Source organism: Symphodus melops, assembly GCF_947650265.1.
Source record: "Symphodus melops genome assembly, chromosome: 14".
Lineage (NCBI taxonomy): Eukaryota > Metazoa > Chordata > Actinopteri > Labriformes > Labridae > Symphodus > Symphodus melops.
In genome coordinates, this window is record NC_136704.1 from 21,896,736 (window position 1) to 21,913,416 (window position 16,681).

General features: G+C 40.5%; 2 protein-coding genes across 2 annotated transcripts; one reads left to right on the forward strand and one right to left on the reverse strand.

The window, feature by feature from the left end:
* Positions 1-548: 548 nt before the first annotated feature.
* Positions 549-7,723, forward strand: pks1 (polyketide synthase 1; the record flags this gene model as incomplete). The annotated part of the gene is made up of 6 exons (XM_079360771.1): positions 549-606; positions 703-856; positions 943-1,103; positions 1,203-1,406; positions 1,501-1,682; positions 1,787-7,723. The coding sequence occupies 6 exons, from the start codon at positions 549-551 to the stop codon at positions 7,277-7,279; spliced, it is 6,252 nt and encodes a 2,083-aa protein (XP_079216897.1). The 3' UTR covers positions 7,280-7,723.
* Positions 7,724-8,423: 700 nt separating this feature from the next.
* On the reverse strand, positions 8,424-16,022 carry LOC306835186 (phthioceranic/hydroxyphthioceranic acid synthase-like; the record flags this gene model as incomplete). Its single annotated transcript, XM_079361613.1, has 6 exons — positions 8,424-13,988; positions 14,225-14,406; positions 14,566-14,772; positions 14,871-15,031; positions 15,366-15,519; positions 15,965-16,022. 6 exons carry the CDS (start codon positions 16,020-16,022, stop codon positions 8,424-8,426), a joined length of 6,327 nt encoding a protein of 2,108 aa, XP_079217739.1.
* Positions 16,023-16,681: the final 659 nt, after the last annotated feature.

A 16,681-nucleotide genomic window follows, 5' to 3' on the forward strand; every position in this document is an offset into this window, starting at 1 on the left:
CTGTCGTTCTATTTCCGTCTATAGCTTTGTGTGTTTGCTGCTGCCTGTCTTAGCCAGGTCTTCATTGAAAAAGAGATCTTTAATCTCAATGGGACCAACATGGTTAAATAAATAATGAAATAAAATCAAATGGAAGGAGGCTGATTTCTAGAAAACATTAGCAGTAAAGAGCATTTAATCAATTTTGCTGTAATTTGGCCAGAGGTTAAAATCAAGGAGCAGTTGAAGGTTATTAGAGTGTAACACTTGTCCTATTGTTATTTTGGAAACAAGAACAGGGTTATTGAGTGCTGCTCTCGAATGCTCTTAACATATAATTAGCGTATTTAGTCCCAGAAGAAGACAACTGTGATGCAACAAGCCAGGGCATTGTTGTGTCCGCTTGTCTCTTCTCACAGATCTCTGGCTCAAAGATTATAAAAGTTGAGAGTTTCAGAAGCACTAGCTCTCTCATCTCAGTAAGGATAGCCTTTAAATTCACAGAGCCAAGTCATTGCTCTGCATTTGGAATAAAGTGCAGAGTAAATCTCGACCATCTCAGAGGAACAATGGAGGATGACGAGGACGGTATAGCTGTTATTGGAATTGGATGCAATTTCCCAGGAGGTAAGACTCATCTTTCATACTATCCCTGGTATTCTGAATTTCTCTGTGTCAATATAGTCTTTTTAAAGTTGACTGTTCTATGGTATATTTATTTAGGTGAGGGGTTGGACAACTTCTGGAGGGTTCTTTTGGAAGGACAGAACTGTGCTGTAGAAATCCCAAAAGAGAGGTTCGACACCAATTTTTGGTATGACCCTGATGAAAACAAACCAGGAAAGACACAGACAATGAAGGCAGCTCTGATTAAAGGGTCAGTATTTTTCACATTTACTGAGATCAACTCTTTCTTTTGGAAGCTGTTTAAATTTTGATGGTTCTTTGTTTGTTTTATTCTAGGTTTAATGAGTTTGACCATAGGTTCTTTGGCATTACTGAGGCAGAGGCTGATTTTATGGACCCTCAACAAAAACTCCTTCTGCAGTGTACATACAGGGCATTAGAAGATGCAGGAATAGCAATGGAAAGCATTAGTGGTAGCAGAACTGGGGTTTACACAGGTAACTCAAAATTTTCTGTTATACTATTAATGATCAAGCCCATTTCAATTTCAAGTAACAACATTTTCAACAAAGTCTGTCTTTATGATGGTGTTTCAGGTCTTATGAACAGGGATTATGAGATGCTCAGAGGTAACCGTTCTACTACAATAAACCACTACAATGGTACTGGGACAGCGATGAGTATGGCCGCCAATAGAGTTTCCTTCACATTTAATCTCACTGGCCCTTCTTTAGCCATCGACAGTGCCTGTTCTTCATCTTTGGTGGCTGTGCATTTAGCCTGCCAGGCTATAAAACAAGGTATTTCGTTCCCCTGCACCTACAAATGTTATGCCTAAAAGTTAGCTTCAAATATAATTGTTCTATGTTTCATATCCCTCTTTTGTTTAAACAGGAGACTGTGACATGGCTCTGTGTGGAGGTGTGAGCTGTATAATTGAGCCGAGAGTGTTCATTGCTCTCAGCAAGGCCAACATGATCTCTCCTGAGGGAACCAGTAAACCTTTCTCCAGCAGAGCAGATGGTTATGGCAGAGGGGAGGGCTGTGGCGTAGTTCTCCTAAAACCTCTGAAAAATGTAAGTATTTTAAGTAATTATTGTTTTTCCTTTCAGTATTTCATGTCCTTAGAACAGTTTATATCGGATATAGTGTGCTAAAGGGATGACTTTTTATTCTAAAGGCTATAAAAGACTGCAACAAAATATGGGGGATCATCCGCAAAACAGCAGTCAATCAAGATGGACGCTCAGTAATTCCAATCACCAAACCCTCCATGTCACAACAAGAAGAACTCCTACGAAAAATCTACTCAGAATCTGATCTCACAAATGTCCAGTACATAGAGGCACATGGGACTGGAACGCCAGTAGGAGACCCCATAGAAGCAGAAAGCATCTCAAAAGTCATCGCCAAGGCTAAACCTCCTGGTTCAGAGACACTCTGGGTTGGCTCTGTGAAAGGTAACATTGGTCACACAGAATCAGCATCGGGGATGGCAGGACTTATTAAGGTACTCTTAATGATGAAACACAAGAGCATTGTTCCAACAGTTTTCTTCTCAAAAGAAAGTGCAAGTATAGATTTCGAAGCTCTGGGAATAAGTATTCCATCTAAAGCTGAAAAATGGGAGACAAAAGGCTCATTGGACAGGCTGGCTGGAATCAACAGCTTTGGGTTTGGGGGCACAAATGCACATGTGATTTTGCAAGAGTATAAACACACCCACTTACCCACTATGCTCACAAAAAGCTGCCCAACACTCTTTGTAATATCTGCAGCCTCTGCGGCATCATGTAGTCTTACCATCGCAGACACCCAACAGAGGCTTTGCAGAGATCAAAAAGTTGACCTACAGGCCCTGTCATACACTTCAGCATGTGGTAGGAGTCACTCTAGACACAAATACAGGAAGGCCTTTCTTCCATCTTCCCTCTCAGATTTGGAACATCAGTTGACATCTGCATTGAAAACAAAAGTTGAGTCAACAATGTCTGATATCCAGTTGGTCTTTGTGTTTTGTGGAAATGGAGTTGCCTATAGGGGCATGTGCAGGGAACTCCTGAGAGAGTGTCCTGTTTTCCGAGATAAAATCATGGAAATTGATCATCTCTTCCAGCATCATAAAAGTATCAGCATCAGTCAGTGGTTTTCTGGTGATTATGCAAATGATGACTTCAGGATGCCAGATGTTGTACAGCCTCTTCTGTTTGCAATTCAGGTTGGCATTGCCGCTCTCCTTAAACACTGGGGTATCAGACCTGATGCCATGTTTGGACACTCTGTTGGCGAGGTTGCTGCAGCTCACTGTTCTGGTCTTTTGTCTCTTGATGATGCTGTAAAAGTGTTGTACCATCGCAGTGCTCTTCAGACCAAGGTTAGAGCAGGGAAGATGCTTGTTGTTAGTAATGTGATTGTCGAAAAGGTTTTAGATAACCTGCTGGCTTTTTCTGGGAAAATTTGTGTTGCAGCATTCAACAGCCCCGAGTCCTGCACTCTGTCAGGGGAGTCAGATGCTATAGACATCCTCCATCAGAAGTTGAAGACTCTGTTTGAAGATGAAAATATCTTCCTCTATGAGTTAGATGTTCCAGCAGCATACCACAGCCATATGATGGATCCTATTCTTAAAGACATTGAGAAAAGTATTGATACCTTGACTGCCAAAAGCAAGGTGTGCAGGCTTTATTCAACTGTGACTGGAGGTGGTTCTTTAACTGGGGACTTCATAACTGGCAGGTACTGGGCAAGGAACATCCGAGAGCCTGTTTTATTTGAACAAACACTGCATGCCATCACAAAAGACAAGCAATCAAAAAGAAATGTGGTCTTTGTGGAGATTGGACCACGTAGGGCTCTCCAAAGGTACATGCAGGAGATTTTGGGAACTAACACCATAGTTCTTCCTTCTGTCCAGCCAGAAAGAGATTATGACACAATTTTGTCAACTGTGGCAAAACTGTTTGAACTGGGCGTCAATGTGGACTGGCATCACATTTACAACGGTTGTGAGTTACTTCCCACTGCTTTTCCAGTCTATCAATTTCACAATACAAAAAGGGAATTGGATTTTGAAGCTATGCGTAAAGGAGAAGAATCATGGGATTTCTTCCCCCATGTAATTATAACCCAAATAAAGCAGGGTAGCAAAGAGTACATGTGCAATCTGTCCCTAGAGACTGCCCCCTATCTTTGGGAGCATAAAAACAATGGTGTTCCCATTGTGCCAGGCGCTTTGTATGTCGAACTAGCTTACGCTTCAGTGTTGGCCACTTTAAGCCCAATAAAACCTGTCTCTGTCCTCCAGCTCAGCGTAAGATTTGAGAATGTGTTTACACTGACCTCAAACTGTCATCAGTTGAAAGTGACACTGGAGCGAGAAAAGAACGAGGCTTCATTTAAAATTCAGTCTTCAGTCGCAACACATGCCTCAGGCACATACAGATTTACAGATTGCCAACCATCGTTAGAAGAACCAACCATTTGTCTTGGTATGATCTTCCAAAGGTGCAAATTAATCATGAAGAGAGAAGAGATGTATTCAATGCTCTCTCAAGCAGGATTTGAATATGGGCCTCTCTTTAAGCAGCTTGACGATGTGCATTTTGGAGATGAATTCAAGGAAGCTGTGACAGCAATTAAAGTCCCAGGTGAACTCCTACGGCACCTTCATGAGTATTACATTCACCCTGTGCTATTAGACTATTTCTTGCAAATGACTGCTGTTGTGGCTATTGGACGGCTAGCAGCTAAACAAGGATTCCCTTCAGCCATTGGCAGTGTAGTTATATCAGGACCACTACAGCAAGAAATGGTTATGTATTTACGAGCCACTCAAGAGACTCAAGGTTTTCTTGATGTATGTGGTAGCTTTTCCACCCCAGATGGTGAAGTACTGGTGGAACTTAAAGGGTTGAGGATATCCTTTTTGGGTAACTGCTCAAATGTTGTTCAGTCATGGTTCTTCCACAATGAAATTGTTGCAGTTCCAGGTGAGACAAACTTGCAAAATCACCAAATGAAGGCAATAGTTTTCCAAGACAAACTTGGAATTGCTAAAGGACTCAGGCCATACATACATTCAGAGTCAATATTTGTGGAAAGCAGGCAACATTGGACAGCAGACCAAGTTAGAAATGTGGTTTTCCACTTACTTGACACTAATCTGGGTTTGGAAAATGTTCTCTTCATTTGGGGTGTAGAAGACCTTAGTCACTTGTCTTCTGAGAAGATAATGAACTGCTTGGTGACTTGCTGTGAGTTATTTCAACAGATTGTTTTGGCCTTGAAGGAGAGCAAACACAACTACTCTGTACAGGTGATCACCTATAGATCGACAGACACAAATGTGGACCACGTCAGTGCTGGTTTTGTGCTGTCTGGTATGACAAGGGCATGTGCAGCAGAGATTACAGGTCTCTCTTTTCAGTTGATTGATGTTGCTTCTTTAGCCAGTGAAGACATTCAATCACTGGTCCACGTAATTAACACCTGCAAACAGCAAGAGGTCATGATTAGCAAAGGGAATTGGTCAACAACAAGAATAACGCGAACACTTGCAACGGATGGGGATTTGTGTGCAGAGGATATGCTGCTTTCAGATTATCACAGCAACTTTGTTGTGCAGACAACTGATCCATACAGAATGTCTCAGTTGTCTGCTATTCCATGTGACAAAAATGAAAGTCCTATCCAAGAGAAGTCAGTTGAGATTCATCTTACAAATGTATGTGTGCATTCATCGGATTATTTTCCTGTCACCACCTCACATTTAAACTGTGGCAAGACAATATATTGGAACAAGCAAACATCACATAATCACAAGCTACTTGCTTTAGATTTTCATGGAACTGTCACAGCTGTTGGGAAACATGTTAATAGCCTTAAAGTTGGAGATCACGTCGCTTCTTGTTATCCAGTTGCTGCCACTGCAAAGATTATAATTCCTGAAGCAGTGTGCTACAGTATAAAGAGACTACCATTTCTGAGAGAGACGCCATGTGTGTCTTTCTTCATACTGGCATGGGAGATTCTGCAGAGAATGCTGTCAAAAGTAAAACAACAGCCAAGAAAGCTGGTGATTATCTCCTCCAACACTGCCTCCGCTCTGACAAAAGTTTTGGCTATGACAGCAAGCAGGTCAGGCTGGAATGTTTCCTCTTTGCCACTCTTAGGAAGAAATTCTTTCCATTTTGACCAACATCTTGCATTTGTTTTCCTTCCCCCATTTGACGACTCTTGGAAGCAGCTGTTTGAAATTGATGTTCAAGGTAGACATGCTATTTTTGTAAGTAGCAATCAAGTGTCATGCTCACTCTCAACAGACATGCTTGTATTGAAGAGTGAACACATGCATGTGCATACATTGGATGTAACTAAAGTACTCCAGAAAGCCAATCTGCAAGAAGAAACCAGGAATATCTCTTGCTGGCTTCTATCATTAGGCTTTGATACAGCATCTCTACCTCTGAAAAGGGAGACTATTCAGGTGTCTGGCACAAAAGAGCTTCAGACGAACGCAGATTCTGATTCCTACTTTAAAACAAAGACTGTAAAGCAAGTTGTTCTAAGAGATTCTGATTGCCCAGTGTCTGAAATCCACTTGCTTACAAGGCCTGGTCAACTCTTTAAACAAAACAGTGTGTACATTGTCACTGGAGGGCTGTCTGGCTTAGGACTTGAGACGGTAAAGTTCATTGCCAGCAATGGTGGGGGTTGTATCGTAACACTGTCCAGAAGAACTTTGATTGATGAACTGCAGTTTCAAATGGAATGCCTGCAAAGAAGACACAGAGTGACAATCATGAATGTCCAATGTGACGTTTCTGTGTCTAAGCAGGTAGTCAGTGCAATCTCAAAGATTGAACAAATGTTCCCCTCTTGTCTGATCAAAGGAGTGTTTCATAGTGCTGCTGTATTGCATGATGGGTTGATAGATACCCTTGATCGGTCCCTTTTCGAAAAGGTTCTGCAACCCAAAGTTAGTGGGGCTCTAAACCTTCACTATGCAACACTTCACAATAACCTGGATTACTTTGTGTGCTACTCCTCCATCTCATCATTCATTGGCAATGCCTCACAATGTAACTATGCAGCAGCCAATTCTTTCCTTGACACATTCTGTCATTACCGGAGAAATCTGGGCCTTGCTGGACAGTCCATTAACTGGGGTCCTTTAAACCTTGGTCTCTTGTTAAACAGAAACCATTTTCAACAGTTCCTGGAGGCCAAAGGGATGATGATATTGGATGTATGTGACGTTCAAAAAGCACTTGAAAATTGTCTTCTGATAAACAGACCACAACAAGTCATTTGCAAGTTTAACTTCAAAAATCTGAACATGCATGTACTTTCACAGAATGCATCTCTCAGAGAGCGACTGTCAGCTTTAGTGGAAATTGAGCTAAAAGATGATGTGAGTAATGAATCTGTGATTCAGTCTTTGTCATCTACACAGGAAAGTGTGAAAGAAATTGTCAGCAACATCAGCAATGTTAGAGTAGATGAGCTGGAAGAGGACTCAGCTCTGTGTGATCTGGGTATTGACTCAATGTTGGCAATGACTCTGCAGAATAAGATATTCCAGGAGACAGGTGTTAACATACCATTAGTGCAAATTTTGGACCCCCACAGTACACTGGGCACTTTGGAAACGTTAGTTATGAGTAGTAAATAACTTTTCTGTATTGCAATACTTTGAATTTTGAGAAAGAAAGTTTTTTGTAAATTAATTAAAACATACCTTTGTTTAGTGTTTGCACAGGGAGTGCACCATTCCTCTACTGTGATTCTGAGCGTAGTTTGTTTCATACAACCCTAAAACAATCTTTTAAGGTTAATGATGTGTTTCCCCATATTGTATAATTGATCAGTAACAGTTTTTGACCACCTTTATTTACTACTTTCTGGTTAGGATTTAAATGTAAATGTATTTTTCTAAGGAGCTTCAAATCTCTCTTAATATGTCTCCCCAAATAATTTTGTTTATGTTGCACTTATACCAAAAATGTGTCACTTGAACTACAATTGTTAAGAGAGCCACTTGACAAGCCCCTCTTGGCTTACAGTAATTGGCTTCTCCAGCACATTTTGTTCAAAAGATATCCTTCTTTTTGTATCAACTAATCATACTGTCTATTATTTTCCTCATTTGAGAATTTTGTTTGTTTATTTTAAGTGCAATAAATAAATACATTTGAAAAAAAAAAAATCTATATTTGTTTTGTGTCGCTTGCTGTCTTCAGAGTGGGAAGAGTGAGGGTCTCATCATGTTATTTCTTGGTCCCCATAGACTGGGGATATAATACTATTTTCATTTTACCGGCTTGTGTTTCCATTGCATGGCAATTCCCCCAAATATATACAATTTGATCATCCAGGCATACAGTATGAGACAAAAAAAAAATCGTAAGGCAAATAGAAACCAAAGTTTATTAAATCACTGAATAGATAGATAGGAACTTTATTAATTCCTTGGAAAAGTTTACTCAGGGAAATTCTGAATCCTACAACCAAACCAAAACATTTGACAAGCTTTAAATTTTGTCTTTTCTTTATAAAACACCAATTCAAATGAAGCCCATTGCACAGTTGGTGTGTAAAATATATCCATATTCAAGATTCAAGATTGTTTAAAGGTACAACAAAACAATTGAAAAAGTTGAATGCAAAAATAGCACAAGACAATTCCTAATTGGAAAAATTACAGTGTGAAAATGTGACAATATTGATGGTTTATTATTGCTGAGTGCCACAGTAAACCTCCTAAATACAGTGAGAAATAACTTTGGTTGATATGACTTCTTCTTTGCTGGTCTTTATTACAGTCTGGTGGAAACATCATCCATTTCTTGAGCTGAGAAAGACTTTGGGTTATCACAAATATTTTCACCTTCGTCATTTAATATAGCTACAATTGTTGATAAAGTAGCATTGGGATCCAACAACCTGACCAAAGGCACATTCACACCTCTCCCTTGAAAGATGACATTCTGCAAAGTCATAGCCTGCATGGAGTCAATGCCTAAAGTTGAAAGAAGACATTCTTCTTTTAGCTCCTTTTTATCCATGCCAATTGTCTCACAAAGCAGAGAGATAACATATTCTTTGGGTGAGACGGGTTTAGTTGGTTTAGAGTTAGAGTCTATCTCTTTGGATTTTTGGAAAGCTTCCTCTACCAAAACTGATAGGCGCATGGTCAATGCTGCATTTTGAGAGAGGATGTTGTATCTGATGTTTCTGAAGTGAAACTTACATACAGCCTGTTGGGGTTGATTCAGCAAAAGACATTGCTCCAGGCTTTTATGAATCTCGGAAACATCCAAAACCATCATCCCCTTTGCCTCAAGAAACCGCTGGTAATTTTCCTTGTGCAAGAGGAGACCAAGGTTGAGAGCTCCCCAGTTGATAGACTGTCCAGGCAGCCCAAGTTTGCGCCGGTAGTGACAGAACATGTCAAGGAATGTGTTGGCAGCTGCATAGTTTGTTTGTGCTGCATTTCCAAGAAAAGCTGACATGGAGGAGTAACATACAAAGTAATCTAATGGACAGTGCTGTGTTGCATGATGCAAATTCAGTGCACCATTTACTTTGGGTTTGAGAACTTTTTCATAAAGAGATCTGTCAAGGGTCTCAATGAACCCATCGTGCAAGACAACTGCACTGTGAAAAACTCCTCTGATTGGACTATTAGGGAATTTCTGGCCAATGACACTGATAACCTTGTGTACATCCTGAGATACAGATATGTCACATGCTATTGTGGTGATGGAGTTTTTAAACTTCTTCTCTATACTATGTATCTCCTGCTGTACTTTTTGAGTGGGTTTGCTCCTGGAGAGTATGACAATGTATTCACCACATCTTTGTGAGATAAACTTGACAGTTTCAAATCCCAGGCCAGAAAGACCCCCAGCCACTATATACACTGCTCTCTTTTGGAAAAGCTGTTTCCTTGTTGGAAGCAATGGGATGTCAGATAGTGTACAGCCAGTATCTTTTTCCAGACTAATAACAGCCAACGTCTTTGAGTGGAAGTATGACTGTGCTTTTTCTGTGTTTAGGCTCTCGTTGCCATCACATTTCATACTTTGAATAGTGTGGCTTTCAAGAGCGAATTTGCTACTCAGGTTCAAGGACTTCAGCCACTGATAAATGTGTGGCCTTTTTGCACTCAAGGATCCCCTTTGCAAAATGACAGGCATCTGAATTGTTTGCATATGAACACTTTCCTTTATACTGTGGAACAAATCCTGAGCAAGCGAACACTGCATCTGAGAATCACAAATGACGACAACATGTTTGACGCTTGGAAGGTTGCAAATTTTAAGAATCAGAGATTCATCAAATGGAGGCAGGATGACAAATGCCTCCGTTTGATTGACATCTACAAAAGTACCATTGGACTGCAAGCCAACAATCACATTGCAACCTGATTTATAAGAGGTGATTGCCAAGACTTTTATCAGAATAGAATCAGGCACACAGGATTCGATTCCTAGATTATGTTTGGCTTTTGGTAATGCCTGATGCAGGATCTCCCATGCTAGCACGAAGTAGGAAACACAGGGTTGTTTTTGAAGGAATGGGAATCGTTTGGTGCTGTAGCATACGTCTTCTGGAACTCTGACCTTGCTGGCTGCCACAACTGGATAACAGCAAGCTACATGGTCTCCCACTTTCAATTTAGTTACATATTTTCCAACTGCTGTAATTGTACCACAAAAGTCAAGTGCCAGTAGCTTGTGGTTCTGTGATGAGTGTTTGTTCCAGTACAACGTCTGGCCAAATCTTAGATGTGAATCACTGACAGGAAAGTAGTCAGATGAATGAATACATATCCTAGTAGGCTGAATTTCAACGAATCTATCACTGATTGGCTGGACATTCTCCTTGAAAGGAGTGCGATTTAGTTGAACCACCTCATGTGCATCAGCTGTTTGAAGTATGCAGGACTCAGACATTGTAAAGGTACAATTATCTTTTGAGCTGTTTATGATTTCAGGTGGAGTACGAACAATAGAGGGTTTAAGAATCAGCCCATCTTTTACCACCAACTCTGGGTACTTGCTGCATGGACAAGACCTGATGACCTTAGATAGAGCTTCAATATCCTTAGCAGAGATCCTGTCTATATCAATCAGCTGAAATAAAAGATCTGGTATCTCTGCAGCCAATGATCTTGTCATGCCAGAAAGTGCAAAACCTGGACTTATATGGTCCACTGTAAGGTCAGATGAACAGTAGGTGATTGTTCTAATGGAGTTTGGAAAATGAACTCTTTTCAGTTCCAGCACTATTTGACGGAAAATCTCACAGCAGTTTGCTAAATTCTGCAGGACAACATCAGCTGCCAGTGAAGTGAGGTCTTCTTTACCCCACAAAAATAAGACGTCATCAAAGTTACACTCAATATCTGTTATGTTGAGACTTGCCAAGAGAGACGGAAACCCTTGGTCCAAGCAATCTTTTGCATATGTCAAAGCAATGTATCTAGACCTTGAGTCCAAATACTGTCGGAGGCAAAATGAGATCCCTATATGGTCACTGAAGACCAAAGCCCTTGGAGGAGGACCAGATGTGATGCTGTCAGGGATTACACTGAAGTTATTATGATAGAAATACTCCTCAAACACATGAGAGCCACTTCCAATATACTTGATCATGACATGCTTAACCTCAACTAGCACTCTTCCTTCTTTATCTGCAAAACAACCACAAATCTCAAGGTGATCAGTTCCCAAATCAGTTGCTCGCAGATAGACTATCATCTCATCTTGCAGGGGCTCGCCTACTATTAGACTCCCTATTTTGGTAGGAAATCCTTGTCTATCTGCAAAAAAATGCTTAACTGTAACTGGAAGAAGCTGCATCAGGAAATCCAGAACGACAGGGTGAATGCAGTAGTCATGCAGCTGAAAACGGATTTCTTGTGGAATTGTGACAGATGCAATAGCCTCCTTAAGATCCTCTCCATAGTGAACATCCCCCTTATTCTGGAGGACATCTCCATACTGAAAGCCTCCTTGAGAGAGGTACCCATAGAACTCGGGAGCACTCACTACGGATTTGCATCTTTGGAGGATGGATTTAATTGAAATGCACTGCTCCTCAATCAGCCTCTCTTTCTTTGAAATCACTGTGCCTGAAGCATACATTGCAGATGGGGAGAATACCATGAACCTAGTTTCTGTCTCTGTTTGTTGTAGTTGCACTTTCATTTCAGGTGAATTCTGGGTTAAAACAAATGGACTGTGAAAACCAATGCTGAGATGTACTGAGCTAAGTGGTACTTTTGGTTTGGCACTGGTCATGAATGCGGCTAAACCCAACTCTGCAAAGAAGGAACCAGGGATGATTGGTATACCATTGTGCTTGTGTTCTTTCAGGTAAAAAGAGTCAGATGTCAGGTCACAGCTGAAAACATTGTTTTCACTTCCTTTCTGAAAGAGCACAGGGTGATTACTTGTTTTTCTCTGGGCTGCTCCAATGATAACATCTCTGTCTGAGCAATCAAACTGGTATTTTGGAATAGGCAGAGGGATTGTCTCAGATCCTCTGTAGAAAGTGTCCCAATTTACATTGACACCCAGTTCAAAAAGCTTACAAACAACAGATGCTAATGTTTCATGATCTTTCTCAGGCTGCACAGATGCAAGAACAGCTGTGTCGTGTCCCAAAATTTCCATTATGTTTCTCTGCAGAGCCCTTCTTGGTCCTATCTCCAGAAAGACTAGATTTTTATGTCCTTTTGCTGCTGATCTCACTGCCTGCTCAAAAGCTACTGGCTCACGAATGTTTCTAGCCCAGTATTCTCCAGTGCAGAAATCTCCCTGTTGGACTTCCTTGCCTGTCACTGTTGAAAATAACTCTGTGTCAAGGCCATTCACATGTAAGGATCCAATTTTCTCCTTAACTTCTATCAGAATTTGGTCCATCATGCAGCTATGGTAAGCAGCAGGTACATCCAGCAAAGAAAGGAATATATTTTTACTGTTGGCTGAGTTGCTCAGCTTCTTATGGAGGCATTCTATTGCATCCACATCACCTGAGAGGGTACACGACTGTGGACTGTTTAAAGCAGCGAGGCAAACTCTACCAGAGTATTTTGGGAGAAGAGAAACCACCTCTGATGCAGCCATGTTGCTAATGACTAGCATCTTTCCTCTCGTGATTTTTCTCTGGAGAGTGCTGCGGACATATATGACTTTTACGGCATCCTCAAGAGACAAGAGGCCAGAACAGTGAGCAGCTGCAACTTCGCCTACAGAGTGTCCAAGAACCACATCTGGCCTGACACCCCAGTCTCTGAGCAAGCTGGTAATCGCGACTTGGATAGCAAAGAGGAGTGGTTGGACAATGTCTGGATTTGTAAAGTCACTTCCCTCAAACTCACTCTCAAGTCTGTCCAAGACATTCAGTTTACTCAGCTGAGTAAGCTGAATGCTTTCAGCCTTTTGGAAAAGGTTTGAAATTTCTCTAACCTTATCCCTGAATGCAGGTTCATGTTTTAATAACTGTTTGCACATTCCATGGTAAGTGACACCATTTCCACAAAAAACAAACACTAACCTTGGATCTGAGTAGGATTGGAGAACATATTTGCCTGCAGCTGCATTTAACTTCTCTTGAAGATGAACTACAGATGAAACCACAATGGCCTTCCTGTATTTATGTTTTAGATGGCTCCTCCTACAAGCTGATGTGTACAACAGAGAATCCAGATCAACTTCACTATCTGCTTCCAGCTCTTTTATGGTGTCTTCCATTAACAGAGTAAGAGATTTTGGTGAATTTGCTGACAAGACAAAATATTTAGTCTGTTTTGCAAAAGTCTTATTCTTGACCCATAATTGTTTGTGCTGTTTGACAATAGCATGTGCATTTGTACCCCCAAAGCCAAAGTTGTTAACTCCAGCCATTCTTGCACCAGATGTTTCCCACTTTACCGCTTCCTTAGGAACCTTAATCTTCAGTGCTTTGACATTCACACTGGCAATCTCTTCAGAGAAGAAAATTGTAGGAACAATGGTCTCATGCTTCATCATAAGGAGAACTTTAATCAGTCCGGCCACTCCAGCTGCAGATTCTGTATGTCCAATGTTGCCCTTCACAGAGCCAATCCAAAGGGTCTCTGCACCAGGAGGTTTGGCTTTGGCGATGACTTTTGAGATGCTTCCTGCCTCAGTTGGGTCTCCAACTGGGGTTCCAGTCCCATGCGCCTCTATGTACTGGACATTTGCAAGGTCAGACTCTGAGTAGATTCTGCAAAGGAGTTCCTCTTGTTGTGACATGGAGGGTTTGGTAATTGGAGTTACTGAGCGTCCATCTTGGTTGACTGCTGTTTTGCTGATGATCCCCCAGATATGGTCATGGTCTTGAATGGCCTGCAAAAGAACAAGAAAACCAAAATAAGTCAATAATGAAAGCAAAAACATCAAACACACATTTCTATGAAGTCCTATTACACATTCTATGACCATGTTTTGGATTTGTAGATCATTATTTAGGACAAGCATGTTTAACATTTGGAATGAAGTTGCTGGGTATAGTGAAACTATATATACGATACAAATATGCAATACAAATATGTTGTTGCACTTTCATTGATTTGGATTCTGACCTTTTTTATTGGCTTCAGGAGAACTACACCACAGCCCTCCCCTCTACCATAACCATCTGCTAAGTTGGAGAATGGTTTGCTCGTCCCCTCAGGTGAGATCATCTTGGCCTTGCTCAGAGCAACAAACACTCTTGGCTCTATGATGCAGTTAACTCCTCCACAAACGGCCATGTCACAATCACCTAACAAGATAAAGCATATTATTACAAACTCAATACATAAATCCTCATTGTAACATGTATACTTCAAATGAAATTGCTGTGACATGGCATTGCATCTGAATTCTATTACAGGTTGGTCTGAACCTTTTCAGTGATGTTAAGAAGACATGCTTAACAGACCTTGTTTAATGGATTGACAGGCAAGATGAAGAGCCACAAGAGATGATGAGCAGGCGCAGTCTATGGACAGTGAAGGTCCAGTGAAGTTAAAGATGTATGAGATTCTGTTTGCTGCAATGCTCATGGCAAGCCCTGTTCCAGTCCAGTGGTTGATAACACTTGGATGCACATGAGCAGCATTTGTTTCATAGTCTCTGTTCATCAGGCCTGAAATAAAGACAAACATATTGGGAAAGAGCAGTAATAAAAATGTCATGGAAATTTTAATTTCCAAAAACATTGGTACCATCATTTTAGTGACGCACCAAAGAAGACTCCTGTCCTGGTCCCACTGGCCTTCTCCATTGGGATTCCAGCATTTTCTAAAGCTCTGTAGACACACTGAAGAAGCTGTTTTTGTTGAGGATCCATTTGTTCCACTTCATTATCACTGATGCCAAAAAACTTGTGGTCAAATTCATTGAACCTAAAATGATTCAAAATAATTAGGTTCCTTTTTTATTGGCCTGAATAAACAAAAGGGTTACCTGTTCATTTTAAGAGTTGTGAAAATCAGGAATACATTGAATAGCATATTCATTTGGTTCAGTTCTCATTGAGCATGTACAGTATACCGTAAGAGGAATAAAAATACATAAAAGGCCTCTTTCTGCCTGAGAACAATTTCAAAGAAAGACCTGAAAAGAATTGGGTAGAAAATATAGAAACATATGTACTGTATGTAGTTTAAAAACATAAAAAAAAACGAACCTATGCAGACCTCATTAATAGGTTTATAAAATTAGATTTAAAGAGCATACCCGTCAATAAGAGCAGCCTTGGCTGTGCGGGATTTACCCGCTTTGTTGTCATCAGGGTCGTACCACTTGGTTAAGTCAAATCTCTCTCTGGGAATCGGCATTGAACAGTTTCTCCCTTCAACCAGAACCTTCCAGAAGTTGTCGAGTCCTTCCCCTGTTAAGGATACACACAATGCTACGAATTATAAGTTGTTGGAGATGGATAGAACAACCCTCACAGTTTTCATGTGGTAATTTATGATGTCAAATTTCCCCAAATGTGAACACAAAGCTTTGGTGAAAAGTTGTTTCATGTCAAAAAATTGTATATAATTTGAACACAATCAACTTCTCTGTAATATAAAATTATGAACAAAAAACCCCATCCTTTGAGCACAACCAGGGATTCACTTTTAGAAAGTTGTGTGTTTTGATTAAACAGTTTTAATCTGTTTTAATGTGTTGAAATGATGTGATATTTTTGGGAGTTTTAGCACTTAAATTTCCTTTTTTTTAAAGATTATGTTCGAGTATCTGAATTGACATAGTGATGGAAAGAAAATCTGTAAAAGTGAAATTTCCCAAAATAAAGATTTGCAAAACATATTGAAGTGACCTACCTCCTGGAAAACTGCATCCGATGCCGACCACAGCGATACTGTCCTCAGATTCGTCCATCCTGACTAATCATCACTTCGAAGGAACAGAGTCATAAATCTTGACAGCACCACCATCCCAGCATCATTCTGTCTTAGACATCACATTCAGACAGAGCTGTGTTTAGCATCCTTTTAAAATGATGTAATTGGTCCAGTTTGGCCTCACACCAGTGCATCCTAACATCCATACTCTTCTCCTTTCCCTGTGTGATGGTATCAGCTCAGGACTTGTTCATTCTTATAGTCTGCTTCTTAATGTTGATAAAAGATTAATGATTCATTGTATACGTGGCCATGGAGATGAAGGACTTCAGTGCACACATTTATGGCGGCTTACAAAATGATTAGACGGCGTTTAAAACATGAATACCCTTATTGAACAATGGCGGAGACTCTGGTCTCCTATTATTGATTCTAGCTAGCAGTATTCAAAAGTATTATTATTCAGAAGAAGACAAAGTTTCATTGGTCATTCATTGGATTAAGGCCTGCGACATGAAAAGATGAACCCTCAACAAATAGACTACATTGAGAAATGAATTTATACCCAAGACCAGAGAAGTGGAAAGTGATGTCCTATACATCTAATACATTCTGAGCTCCTTTTCCAAAACAATGTTTGTGAGCAGCGTTGTTAAAGCTATCTCTGAACACATTAAGCAAAATCTGAAAAATAAA